Here is a 12,835-nt window from a genome sequence, read left to right as displayed (position 1 = left end):
ACATGCCTACACTGGCCTGGCACACCCAGAGCTTTAGCGGCGCATGCAAGCATGTGGTGCCTCAGACTGATGGGAGGCAGATGAGGTGGCCTGAAACCCCATCACTCTGTCCTCCTGCACGCTTATGTCATGAGTAATCTGAGCTCGGCTTTACATGGCGTGTTACTTTCACGCTGCCACCGAGGTCTGGTCCACACGCTGGCTCAGGAGACACAGGGGTCAAGAAGCTTAAATTCCCCCTCCCCCCCCCCCCCCCCCCCCCCACCCCCTGCCGTCCGCCAGCCACTCTCCAGGGCTTCCTCCCAGCGTGCTCCACCTGCGCCTCGATAGCTTCCTGCCATTCAGGACCTCTTCCTCGACTCCTTCTCCAGTCCCCTCACAGCCAAACTCCACACTCTCTTTTTCACACTGGGGCGTGTCGGATGCCACACGCGCTCCTCCTGCCGCAAGAGGCTCAGTCACATCACACACAACGCCAATAAATATGACTATGAAAAGCACCTTGCACCCTGTGCGGTTGTTTACCTGAATCATGAAAGGGGAATTGTCTGTTGTTTGCTCGACAGCCATGAATCATGTAGTGGTCACATTTACAGTTCCTGTCAGGATATTGCTCAGCAGGTTGACCAAGTTAGATCCATGGCAACCGTGTTAATAGGGTTGTGAGGATGGCCTAATCGTATTTAGATACTGTATGGTATTATTTGTCCAATCTCACAGAAGAGCGATATGCAGTTCGCTGTTGTGTTGTTTGTGTTTATTTTCCATTGACAGTAAAAGAGTTTGTATAGAATCTGTGTGTAGTCCATTTGGCGGCAGCATGTGTCCGTCTATGTGTCCCAGTGCTGCTTCAGTTACTGTACACTGAGTCAATACAATTCACAGTTTGTCAATCAAATATTGAACTTTGTACTTTATATAGAATCTCTGGAGTGCAGTTACATAGTGTTAAAACTGTACGCCTGTAGGAATGTGGGGGGTGTGTGTGTGTGTAGAGGGGTGTTATGAATGAGCTGCAGTATAAAGGCATGTAAGCCGGGCAGGCACAAACTTGCAGTTACTGCTGAGAGAGCGGTAGCATGCTGCAGCTGATCCCTTCAAGACCCCACTACCAGGCCGTGTGTGTGTGCGTGTGTGTGGTGATTTAGAGTGGTGATGCTCCTACCACTATTGTGTGTCATGCCCCGCAGGCCACAGGAATCTCAGGTATGAGAGAGCGAAGCCTCCAGGGCTCGTCCATCTGTCTCTCCCTCCACAAACACTATCACTCTCCCCTTTCACACACTCCTCAGATTCACACTGTTTGAAGCTGCTCATCAATGGAGAGGTGTCTCTCTGCAGTCTTGTCTTTGCCAGGGCCAACCTCTAGAACCTTTACAACTTTCTTTACCTTTAGAAAGACCCAGTGAATGATTCACGACCTGTCTGTTTGTCTTCACAGGCCTCTGCTGGTGAGAGAGATGTAGCATAGTGTTGTGTCAGTCATCGCCAGCGCTCTGTAAAAACCTGATATGGGATTATGAATTTCCGAGATTCAAAATGGTTGAATGTGTGTCAATGTTTTTGCAAAAGTAGACTATGCACAGTAACACAATGCTATCAATGGCTTGTCTTATTTCTCTGAGGTTGTTTGGTATTCTGGCCATGTTTGATGGACTTTATGCTGCTGTAGAGACTTCCACTGGATTCTGGTGATTGTGGTCATTCTTTTTTTAGTTTGTGGTCGTCAGCTTTGTGAAATGTGCAAATACAGTATTCATATTTCTCTCTCTCTCTGTCCCGCAGCGTCTGAAAGATGGGTTTTGGACCGGCTAACAATGCTTTCAGTGTTTTGGCCATTGATCCGCTTTTGGTCAGTTTGAGAAGGATTTCAGATGTTGACCAAATGCTGCCTGTCAGTAAATGGTCTAAAGTGTGACATTCTGGGAATTTTCATTCCAACCTACCAGAAAGACAACTGTCAAAGCACAACAAATTTTAACCAAACATTAACACACATTTCTTAATAATCTAATCCAATAAGGATTACCGGTATGTATCATCACCATCATCACATAGTTTGCATACAGTACAGTAAAATATCAAGCACTCAACATGAAACATATTAAATGCAATGCAAATGCAAACTAGTCTAATAGTTTAGTGACTTGTCAGTGATATTGTCTCATGTAGACTTTGGTATTAATCTGTAACTATATGTGTAACCCAGGGAGCAGTGCTATGCGGCATGGGCAGATTTCTTTTGAAATAATACAAGGCAACTGATGCTATGTTATCAGTTTTCAGCTCATGTTGTCTGGCCCAGCAGTTGAGTAACAGTAGAGCATGTTGTCCTTGACAAGAGACTCATGTGTGACATAAAGGAATCCTGAATGACTTGTGTTGTGTGTGAAAATGACCCTGATTAAGGCGCAAGCCGAAACTTTGGTCTAATAAATAACTGCATATTGAAGTTCTGAGTGTGCCACGACACTTCTTCTAAATTCAAGTCCTTGACAACATGTCATACAGGTAGTAGTCAAACCAGTTTTTTGCTGATGCGATAGGATGAAAATGATACAAGCACCACTGACTAAATACGTATTATCTTACCTGTAGACTTCCTTGTAGTGGTGTTCAGTGAGTGTAGTAGTAACCACATCCCAGTACTGAGATGTGTTCTCAAAGACTAGACCGTTTTTTAGGTGCAGTATTATTAGCCACCTACAGAGGGCAGTAGCTGCTTTGCTTGAGGCCCGTCCGTGGATGAGCTCCTTGTTGATATGATGCAACAGTGGGCTGACACTGGGGAGAATCTGACAGTCACACTCGATCATAATATTTGCCTCCTTAGTTGCCGGGTATATAAAGTCTGTTGTTAAGATGAACTCTACAGGTTCTCAACTTATAGCCAACTCTAGATGTGTCTGCTGCAGCCCAGGGGGCTTCTTTGGGAAATCACTTTTGTTTTGTTACTGAGGAACTCCTACACACATGACAACATGTTTGAGTTTATTGTTTACAGGCTGCTTCCAGAAAGTCAGTTTGCCAGCTGATCTGGGAACAGCCTGGGAAGAGCTCCAAGCAGTGCTCGTCAGGGAAACATGGAGCTTGCCAGGGAGGAGGAGACAGTAGGTGACAGTGAGGAGTGGAGAGGGAAAAGAACTGGGTGAGGAGATGATGGGGGCAGGGGTGTATGGGAAGGGGTAAGAGAAGGCACAGGAGGATGAGGTGGGTATCTGTTGACACTGGCACAAAGCACTACACAGCATCCTGTTTCCATTCTCAAGCAAAACTGGATCTAAGAGCAAAACAAGGACAGCGGCAGAATTTGATCTTAAAAAGTGCATGCCTGTGTGTATGTGTGTATTTCACGTGTGTGTGTGTGTGTGTGTGTGTGCGGGTTTATGGTTTGTGTTTGGGAAGAGAGTACACACATGTACACTTTTTTGCATGTGTGTTATTTTTGCTGGTCTTGGTGGCAATGCTTCAAAGCACAGGAAAAAGTGTCCCTCATGAAAAGTAGGTTTAAGTTCTCCTCTTGGGATAAATAAACCATCCCCAAAATACTGAGCACAGGGGAAGCGGATGTGGCCCCTTTGACTTGTGAAGTGCCATTTTGAGGGGCTAGGTAACCTTGGTGTCCGCTACTGTTTTGAAAGAAGGGCTTTGTCTGATGAAGTCCTTATGTGCATGTCAAAGTCGGGCCTTTTTTTCTCCTTTGTATGAACGAGGAGCTGAAAGGATCTCCATATGGTAGTGCCTGTGGTGGCAGACACCTGTGCTCATTGTAACACAAACTGAACTGTTCACTGTAACAGAAAAGTATCTCATTTATGGACCAGCCTTGCTTTGAGGTTGTAAGGCACAGAAATTAGGGGTTGCTGTTAAATGATACCACTCTTCTGGTGAAGCCAGGCATGCCATCAGAGACCGTAGTTTTTGATGAGAAAGTGACCCCTTTTGATAAAGTTCACAGGGTTTGAGTGGACAGAAAAGAAGGGCCTGTTGTGACATGAGCCATACAGCTCCAGGAAGCAGCCGCTTCCCCCCGTCCACATCTGCACGTCCCCGGGGTCTCTCAGCTGTGGCCCTCTCCTTCCGCCCTCCGCACTAGGGAGAGAGAGGGGATGAGATCTGCTTTGCTACCTTTGTGACCACCGTCCCCACACTGCAACCCCCAGCCTGGACATTCCAACCAGCTGTGGGTATAACCTCTGAACTGGAAGGCCCTCAGATGTGCTGCCAACTCCTCCTGAAGCATAAACCCTCTTTACACACACATGTGCACACACACACACACACACACACACACACACACACACAAACACACAAACTCCCTCTCACAAGTACTATGTTTTGGAACCAAGTGGAAGCCTCCTGACCCGTTTTGGCCACATGTGCTGGCAGCTTTGATCCGTGTAATGAGCTGCGGCCCATTGTTTTCCCTCAAACAGCCTGACAGCACACTGCCTAAAACACACTCGGCGTCAGCGTGCAGGCCTAATGTGATCTGGGTCTGTTTACAGGCCAGTGACACCGCTCACACGCTCCAGATGTGCCACACTGGCGCTCCAGCTGGCACGGCCATCCAGAGAGGCTGGAGAATGAGCAGGCAAGAAGAATGGCAGCCGTGGTCTACTGGTGAGCGCTTCGGACTTGTAACCAGAGGGTTGCCGGTTCGATCCCCGACCAGTAGGCACGGCTGAAGTGCCCTTGAGCAAGGCACCTAACCCCTCACTGCTCCCCGAGCGCCGTTGTTGTTGCAGGCAGCTCACTGCGCCAGGACTAGTGTGTGCTTCACCTCACTGTGTGTTCACTGTGTGCTGAGTGTGTTTCACTAATTCACGGATTGGGATAAATGCAGAGACCAAATTTCCCTCACGGGATCAAAAGAGTATATACTTATACTTATACTTACTTATCACACACGGACCTCCCCAGAGTGTGTGACTCCAGTCACTGCCCCGTCACTCAGACTGCTAAGTGGGATCGATCACAAGAGCCTGTGTAATAAATAGTGTCTAACAATAGAGTAGACTTATTTACATGCTGCATTATGGAGGAGTATTTATTCAAGGTTGCAGCCATGGGCGTAGATTTAGAGTGGGACGCTAAGGACTAGTCCATTTTAAGATGACAACTGTCCCCACCAATATTTTAGCGAACTCATTTGTGCTGCTGATCAATCCAAAAGCCAGCACGACAGTACAAGAAACGTCGTCATTTGATTGGCTGAAAAACCTAGGGGGAGGGGGAAGGGTTATCGGACACGCACGCTACACGCACGGAGTGTCACTTTGCACTGGCAGTCAAGCCAGCGTGTGTGTCAATGACAACAGTAAGTTACCAGGGCTGTCTGCCAATACATACCCCATAAAAGGCCAGAGTAAAACATTTTGCTATTCCATTTTCCCTTCAGCATGTACATGTTTGCCTTTTTGTGATTTGTAGATCAGCTATGCCACCCAAGAAGAAGAACGGGGACATACAAAGCTTTTTCATTATGCAGAGTCGAAGTAAGCAAAATAACTATACAAACTGGCAACTGGTGACCAGGCTTTCAAATGCGGATTTTACTGTGTGAAATCATTAGTTGTTAGGATATTACCCAGGATATTGTCACAGCTAAACCTAGCTTCTGTAATCTTTCAACCAAAGTTAGGAGTCATGTTGAATAAGGGTGTGCCTCGCGGACAGTCGCATAGGCTATAGCACAGAATAGAAGTCACCATCACTGACTTAAGTGGGCTACCAATCTTGCAGCCGCAATAAACAATGGATCCGAGACATTTTCCTGTTCCTATATTCTGTTTATGTAGGCTAAGGTATTTGTGAATGTAGCCTGCACAATGCAAAGAAATAAAAGATAAACTATGGTGCATTTCCATACTTATAGAAATGAACATTGCGAGACACCAGATATCTCTTCTATGATCTGATCCCAGAAAGATTTTCTTTGACTTGTTAGTTTTTTGAACATTTATTTTATCTAATGGCATAGCAAACAGGATTAATTGAATCCACATATCCTTGCAAAAACTATTTTTCACTAGCCTAAAACCGTGAGACTGAAAGCTAATTGCGTTCACGTTCTACTCAAAGTGACAGGCACTCAATTAGATTTAGCCTACACACCACAGATGTGATCATATTAAAGACGAGTGTAGCCTAATAATTTAAATATCAATGTGATGTATTCAAATTACTAAATATGTTTATCTATTAGTAATTATGCAGATCATAAAATACTATAAATAATTAACAATATAACGTTTATATGAATTCCAAAATATGAAATAGAAAACTATGACAACCATCACTTTCTATGTGTATGTGTGTGTCTGTGTATGTGGAGGGTCAATCAAATTCTATGATTACCACTGATGTAAATGATCTCACAAATCACACAAACCAAATCAAATTTAAAAAAATCGCAAAAGTATAGAAATTGAGATTCTTCACTTACTACTGGTATTGAAACAATAATGTCGGTATCGTGACAACAGGAGTTGGGGATGTGTCCCCACCAAAGCTGAGACCAAACCTACGCCCTTGGTTGCTTCCATGATTGTGTCGCTAGTAGATTGAATCACTGTCATCAGTATTTAATTAGAGCAGTGGTGATGCATCGACACACACTCATGCCAGGGGAGCAGGAGGTGTTCACAGATGCAATTGAAATGTCTGTGTGGACAGAGAAGGAAAAGACCCCTTTCTTAGAGTTGCAGTTCCTGTGCTGTGACGGATGTATCACTCCACCCATACTCCCAGTCAACACGGTTTGGTGACCTTGGCTCATCCCAATTTCTCTGAAAACAGCTCTGCAGATTTCGTGCGGGGGATCAGTCATCAAGTACAGAAATAGCACTTGCTGTCTGAGTAGATCTTAGTTTTCATATGGCTGTTTATCTTGGGATGCACTTGTATGTTACACAAGGGCGAGCGGACTGGTGAAAATCCCCCGTCCTTACCGCACCAGAAGTGCCTTCGTTGGCAGTTTTCAAGTGTTCAGCACAACACACTTCCACTGTTTATGCTTCCTTTTCCCAATCAGGGTAAACAAGCTTGTGGCATGGCCAGAGCACCACTCCATTCACTATGATGCAGCCCACTCTCACCTGCACTTACAGTACTCACTTATCTGACAGAGCCTCTATTGGTGTAGCCCGAGCTGGATGAGGTCTGGGTGGTGGGGTGCTTGTGAGGGCCAGCTGCTGACGTTGCGGGTGCAGGAGGCGAGAGGCCTCTGGGGTGTGGGGGCCCCTCTGTGACTCAGCAGATGACTCTCTTTGAATTATTCATCTCAACAGCCCAGTACAGAGCCAGAGCACCCACTGTCTGTCCCTGCCCTCTCCCTCTCTCCTCTCCTCTCCTCTCTCTCCCCTCTCCTCTCCTCTCCTCTCTCTCCTCTCTCTCCTCTTCCCTCTCTCCTCCCCTCTCCTCTCTCCCTCTCTCCCCCCCCCTCCCCTCTCTCCTCTCTCCTCTCCTCTTTCCTCTCCCCTCTCCTCTCTCCTCTCTCCTCTTCCCTCTCTCCTCCCCTCCCTCTCCTCTCTCCTGGAGCGTCAGCACCACCACTGGCCCTGCTCCTGCTGCCACTGCTGCTGTGCTGGAGGTATTTATGGCTGGGGTGTCAACCTCTGAGTTGGTCTCCAGCATATTTATGTGTTATTCATTATCCTATATTTTGTTGCAGTCCTCAGCTGCCCTGCTTTGCCATGGGCTTTGAGTCCATGTGGTCATCAGTGCACACATGGGGTGGTGGGTGGGTGGTTGTTGGTGGGGGTGGGGATGGGGTGGTCACCGGGGGCTTCATTCCGGGAAGCGTCACGTCCAGGGAAGGGTTCAGGAAACGATTGATTATCAATGCTGAGGATGCAGGGGGGAGTAGATGCCTGGTTAGGAAAGATTCCTCGATCACTCCTCCCATTTAGAATTGACAATGCAGACATCTATGTGCTCTGCTTCTGCTGACAGACAGACTTATGGTACAGTAGTAGGTATCACTAGTGTTACTGTACCCCTGCTGCTGTGTGGAGTTGAACAGCCCCCATCCAGGGGAAGCCGCCCCTCACACTGTTTTAGTAACTGTCCGAGACGCCCCATCGAAACTGGACAAAAAAAATCCAAAGAATGTTTAAATGAAGGATCAAAGTGAGGCAGAAATTCAGTTATGGCACATGACTGCTGCTAATGGAGCGCAGTAGTGGCCTAGTCAACACATGGCTGTTCTCTCGGCTGGCTGTAGTCGCCTAGTCAACACATGGCTGTTCTCTCGGCTGGCTGTAGTCGCCTAGTCAACACATGGCTGTTCTCTCGGCTGTGTCGTAAATGTTGCACGGGAGCCGCTCTGTAGACGTGCCTGTACAGGACGGGTTGGAATCTGCCCTTCTGAGTCTGTGCTGCGTCTGAGTCACACTGTACCCCAGTGTGAGGTGATGAATCACGGTCTGCGTGTGTAAACAGCACTATACCTGCTTTAGTTCTCTTTGTTCAGTGTCATTCAGCTATCAGCAGGTCCTTGAGGATGGATTGTGAGTTTTTGTGAGTGCTCTGAAAGGAGAGGAAATGTGTGTGAATGTGAGCGAGCCGTGAGCCATCTATCACCTCAGGATATTGTGTTATATTTACTATGGAGTTCCATAAGTATTGTTTAGGGGATTTCAGAGTGAAGCCATTGGGCTCCCTAGAAACACTTTATAACAGCCTCTTATGAGATATCAGTAGATGGGCCTTCTGCTGGATTATCATGCTGTTATGGCATGTCAGGATAGTGCTCTGTGTGCCTTTGTTTGCAGGGTCCATAAAGAGAGGTTGATTTAGTTTGCCTTTGAAACTGGATATGGCAGACAGCACTATATCAGTAGCGTTTCCTCTGCTGGCTTTATTCATGAGGGGGGTCGGAGAGATGGGCTCCACAGGCAGGAACAGCCAGGGGGATTGATGAGCAGATCTATTTCTGAACAATCAATGCAGGGAAATTGCTCATGTATGCTTCCTTCAACCTCTCCATCTCAGCTGCCTTTACCCCACAGCCCCACCTCCGAATCATATGTAGGTGAGTGTGTCAAGTGCTGCTGAAATATTCATGCTCCTCGTGAGGCGAGCAGAGCTCCTGAGCAGCCAGCCTGAGGAAGCACTTTTCAGCTGAAGAGAGGAGTGGAGAGAGGGGGGCAAGGGGCTCAGGTCCTGCTTTATTGCCCCCTGCTCTCTTATTGAACCCTGCAAATAACATTAGTCCCACCACTGCCCCCATTGCCTGCCTGACTGGCTGGCTGGTGGGATGCACATGGAGGGAGAAGCCCCTCTCTGCTGCTCCCATCAACTCTCTCCAGGAAGCCAGCTGGAGGCAAACAGGCCATCTTGTGTTGTTAGGAGATGAGTGTCCTCACCTGCTATAAAGTATAAAGATACAGACTAGATGGCAGAACTGGCCCAATCACTGTCGTTCAGGTTTGTGCATGTTGAGATGCTTTTGAAGGTGTGAAACACGTTGAATAAGATAGGGTATGCTATGGACCCTTTCAAGAGAGTTCCATTATCAGCATCATAGTTGGCCCCACAAGGCTTCCGTTTTAACATTCCATATGTTATCTTAATGCAGAGGAAGTAGATTGGGGCCCAAATAGAACGTTCAAGCATTGTTTTTGTTTACCTTGTTGAAAGGGTCTATAAGTGCCCTGCAGTCTACAATGCCATTATATGACTGTCCTTTAGGCAACTACTGTATGGTAATGGTTCCTAGTGACTAATGGCTCTACTGGTGTGCTAAATTGCACTAAAGCATAATAGCGGTATGTTTGACCTTTCAACAGTTTCCTTGACCCCTATAGGGAAGCCAACAGTGGATTAGCCATTACCCAGGCAGTGCACTGGCCCAAGGCATTCTGTCAGGTAGACATATCACATCCTGCATTTAGCTGCATACCTCAACCACTGAATAACCATAGGAACACTTATACAGTTATACATACAGTAGGAATAACAAACAGGTATGTCACCTAATGTACAGTAAGTAATGTAATGTAAGCTATCTTTATGTGAACTTTTCTGAAAACAAATGACTTCCAGGCTCATTTAGATCCATCTAAAGCTCCACTGAGGAAATGTTAAGCTCTCGTCATCAATGTTATTGGTTGTCGCAGGCTTTGAGCTCTCCACACTGCATTGGAGCAGATAGGATGGGTGTGGTGCAGTGGAGGTCTACAGTAGGAGCAGAAAGCTATCCTGAGGTGCGTTTCCCAAAACCATAGCTAACTAAGATAGCAAGTTTGTTGGTTGCAATGTAATTTCCCATTACCAACCAACTTGCTAGTAGCAACTATGGTTTTGGGAAACGCACCCCTGGAGGGTATTCCAGATCAGACTGGGGGACATGGAGAGAGACAGTGTCCTGTTTCTCAGTTTACCCCCACTGCTACATCCACCCCCACCCGTAATCAGGATATGGTGTGTCATCCAGCAGACCAGCAGATGCTGTCAAAACACACTTGCTCTCTTTCTCTCTGTCTTTCTTTCTCTTTCTGTCTCTTTCTTTCTCTTTCTCATTCTCTCTCTTTTCCCCTCTTTCTCTCTTTAATGAACAATCTAATAATGTAAACTCTTTGGCATTTAGTACAGCTACGTTTCCCTGTGGATCACTGTGGACAAGGTTTGTCATAACAGTGCTAATGTGAGTATGAGAATGAGCAATTCACCCCTTTTTGCAGTCATCTTATTAACTAAGTTTTTATATTTTATGTGTGGCTCTTTGAGCCCCCTCCCAAATTATTATGCACTTGGCAAAACCACAAGCACAGCTTTTCCTGATCTGGCCACAAGCTAATCTTTTATTTAGAAATAGTCACTGCTTGATGTCTCTGCATAAAATGCTTAAGTCGTTGCATGTCTGTGGCATGTTTTGTAAATATGAGATTGCCTTGAGCAAAAACATGCTCCAAATCATCAAAGCTTCACTGCGAGGGGGCATTTCTGACATTATTGCAACCCAAAATTATAATGACAAGCAGATCTGTCTGGAAGCGAAACAGGACTTAAATAGGTTAATTGTAAAAGGCTTGGACAATCTGGTTTTACTGCAGAGAGAAAATTCTCATTCCTGACAGGATTGGTGTTAGTTTTTTACATGAATGAAAATAAAATGTTTAATTTGACCAGCATTGAACATGTCAGTAGAGGTTAAATGAAAGTAGGTCAACGTGGGTTTTGAAAGCTGTCTTTGAGAATTACAGACCAAATGCCACAAGTGAAGACAAAGGAAGAAAAGGCAAGAAATCCTGTCAGCTAGACTGAATGAAATGGCACAAGAGAAGAAGAGAAGAGAGTGAAACAGGGAGATATCCAGAGAGTGAGTGGGAGAGAGAGAGAGAGAGAGAGAGAGAGAGAAAGAGAGTTTTGTTTTATGTATGATGTTTTGTGTGTCTTGGGGGGATGGAAGCTTAACATTGGCTGAAGCTGCAGCATCCCTCTCAGCATCCCTCATCTCTGTGTCTCTCCAGAGGAGTTCATCCTGCTCAGACTCGCCCTCTCAGCTATTTCTCATTCCCCACTTCCCCCTCTCCCTCCCTCTCTCTTTCTCTCTCCCTCCCTTTCTCTCTCTCTCTGTCTTCCTCACACACTCGCGCGCCGCGCGCCGTGGCATCAGTCGGTAGCCTCGCCCCTGCTCTCTGCTGCTGCCATCTCCTCTGCTCCACGCTGGCCCGAGCCGGAGCCCCGTGCTGGAGCCGAGCTGAGCTGAGCTGGAACTGAGCTCCGGGGCTGAAGCAGGAGGAGGAGGAGCGGCTGAGGGATGGGAGGTGCAGCAGGTGCTGCTCCCTGCTGAGGGATCCTGGCTCCGGGGACCGGCGGCTCTGCTGAGGGGGGAGTCCTAGTGGGGCTGGTGGGGCTGGTGGGGGTTGGTGCTGATGTGCTGGTGGAGTTGGTGGAGCTATGGGCTGCACCACCAGCATGATTCTGTTTGATGGGCTGCGCTCGGTCCTGGAGAGGAACTGTGGCTACGTCTGCAAGCGTGCGGCCGTAACGGGTCACCTGGCTGAGTCCGACTCTGAGTCTGAACCCACGTGCAGCCGCAGGGAGTCTCAAGCGTGGCCAGCGAGGAAAGCAGCAAAGGTGTGTCTGTCTGTGTGTGACGTGTGTGACGGAGTATGTTGGGGTATGTCTTTGTTTGTAAGAATGTGGCCACATGTGGGTTGATCTACATTTCTGTATCAAGGATTGTGTGTGTGTGTGTGTGTGTGTGTGTATATACAGGCATGTGGGTGTGGGTGTGTGTAAGTGTATCTTTGTGCGTGGCAACATACATGTGCATGCTGCCTGGATCTAATGTGACCTTAATGTGAGCATGTGTTCATACAACCATCCAGCATTCTACTGCACTGCTGTTTCACTCTGCTGTGAGGAGTACAGGGGCTGGCTGTGGGGACACTTGCCCAGATTCTTCTGTTTGCTCAAGAGCCAAACATGCTCCCTAAATCAGAAAGTCTGCAGAAGTGTAGATTAAAGCTGTCATGCAGTGGGGAACAATTTTCTTGCTAAATCTCCAGAGTTTTTCTTTCTCAATTTAAAACCTCAGAATTATGTGGGGGAATTGCTCAAGGTTTCTGCAGTCCGTGTCAGCCCCTGCATGGTTTGATGGTTGAACACAATGGCAAACATCTCTTTTTCTGAGGATGTGATGGGTTTCCTCTCATTTGGGGGATTCGAATAAATGTGTTCATAAATTCATGTTGAAGGTTGCTCTTACACGCAAACTACTTTGTTTCAGTGAGAAGGTCACATAGTATTTGATCAATTATTCAGTAGAACAGAGCAGAGCACTGGTGTTAGTGGTGGGTTGGGTTTGTCACTGGCTCACTGC

The 12,835-nt window shown here is 46.9% G+C and overlaps 1 protein-coding gene across 16 annotated transcripts in view; it reads left to right on the top strand.

The window, feature by feature from the left end:
* The window catches only part of zmp:0000001200 (dedicator of cytokinesis protein 9), a 77,818-nt gene that overhangs the window by 12,686 nt on the left and 52,297 nt on the right, over positions 1-12,835 (top strand). For 11 of the 16 annotated variants that reach the window (XM_048238655.1, XM_048238654.1, XM_048238649.1 and 8 more), the window contains exon 1: positions 11,908-12,087. The exons of the other annotated variants lie outside the window; for them this stretch is intronic. In XM_048238655.1, the coding sequence (XP_048094612.1) occupies positions 11,908-12,087 (180 nt within the window). Of the gene's footprint in view, positions 1-11,907; positions 12,088-12,835 lie in introns of those variants that run through there. 16 annotated transcript variants of the gene reach the window in all.

Source organism: Alosa alosa, chromosome 3 (assembly GCF_017589495.1).
Source record: "Alosa alosa isolate M-15738 ecotype Scorff River chromosome 3, AALO_Geno_1.1, whole genome shotgun sequence".
NCBI lineage: Eukaryota > Metazoa > Chordata > Actinopteri > Clupeiformes > Clupeidae > Alosa > Alosa alosa.
This window is presented reverse-complemented; position numbering and strand designations above follow the sequence as displayed.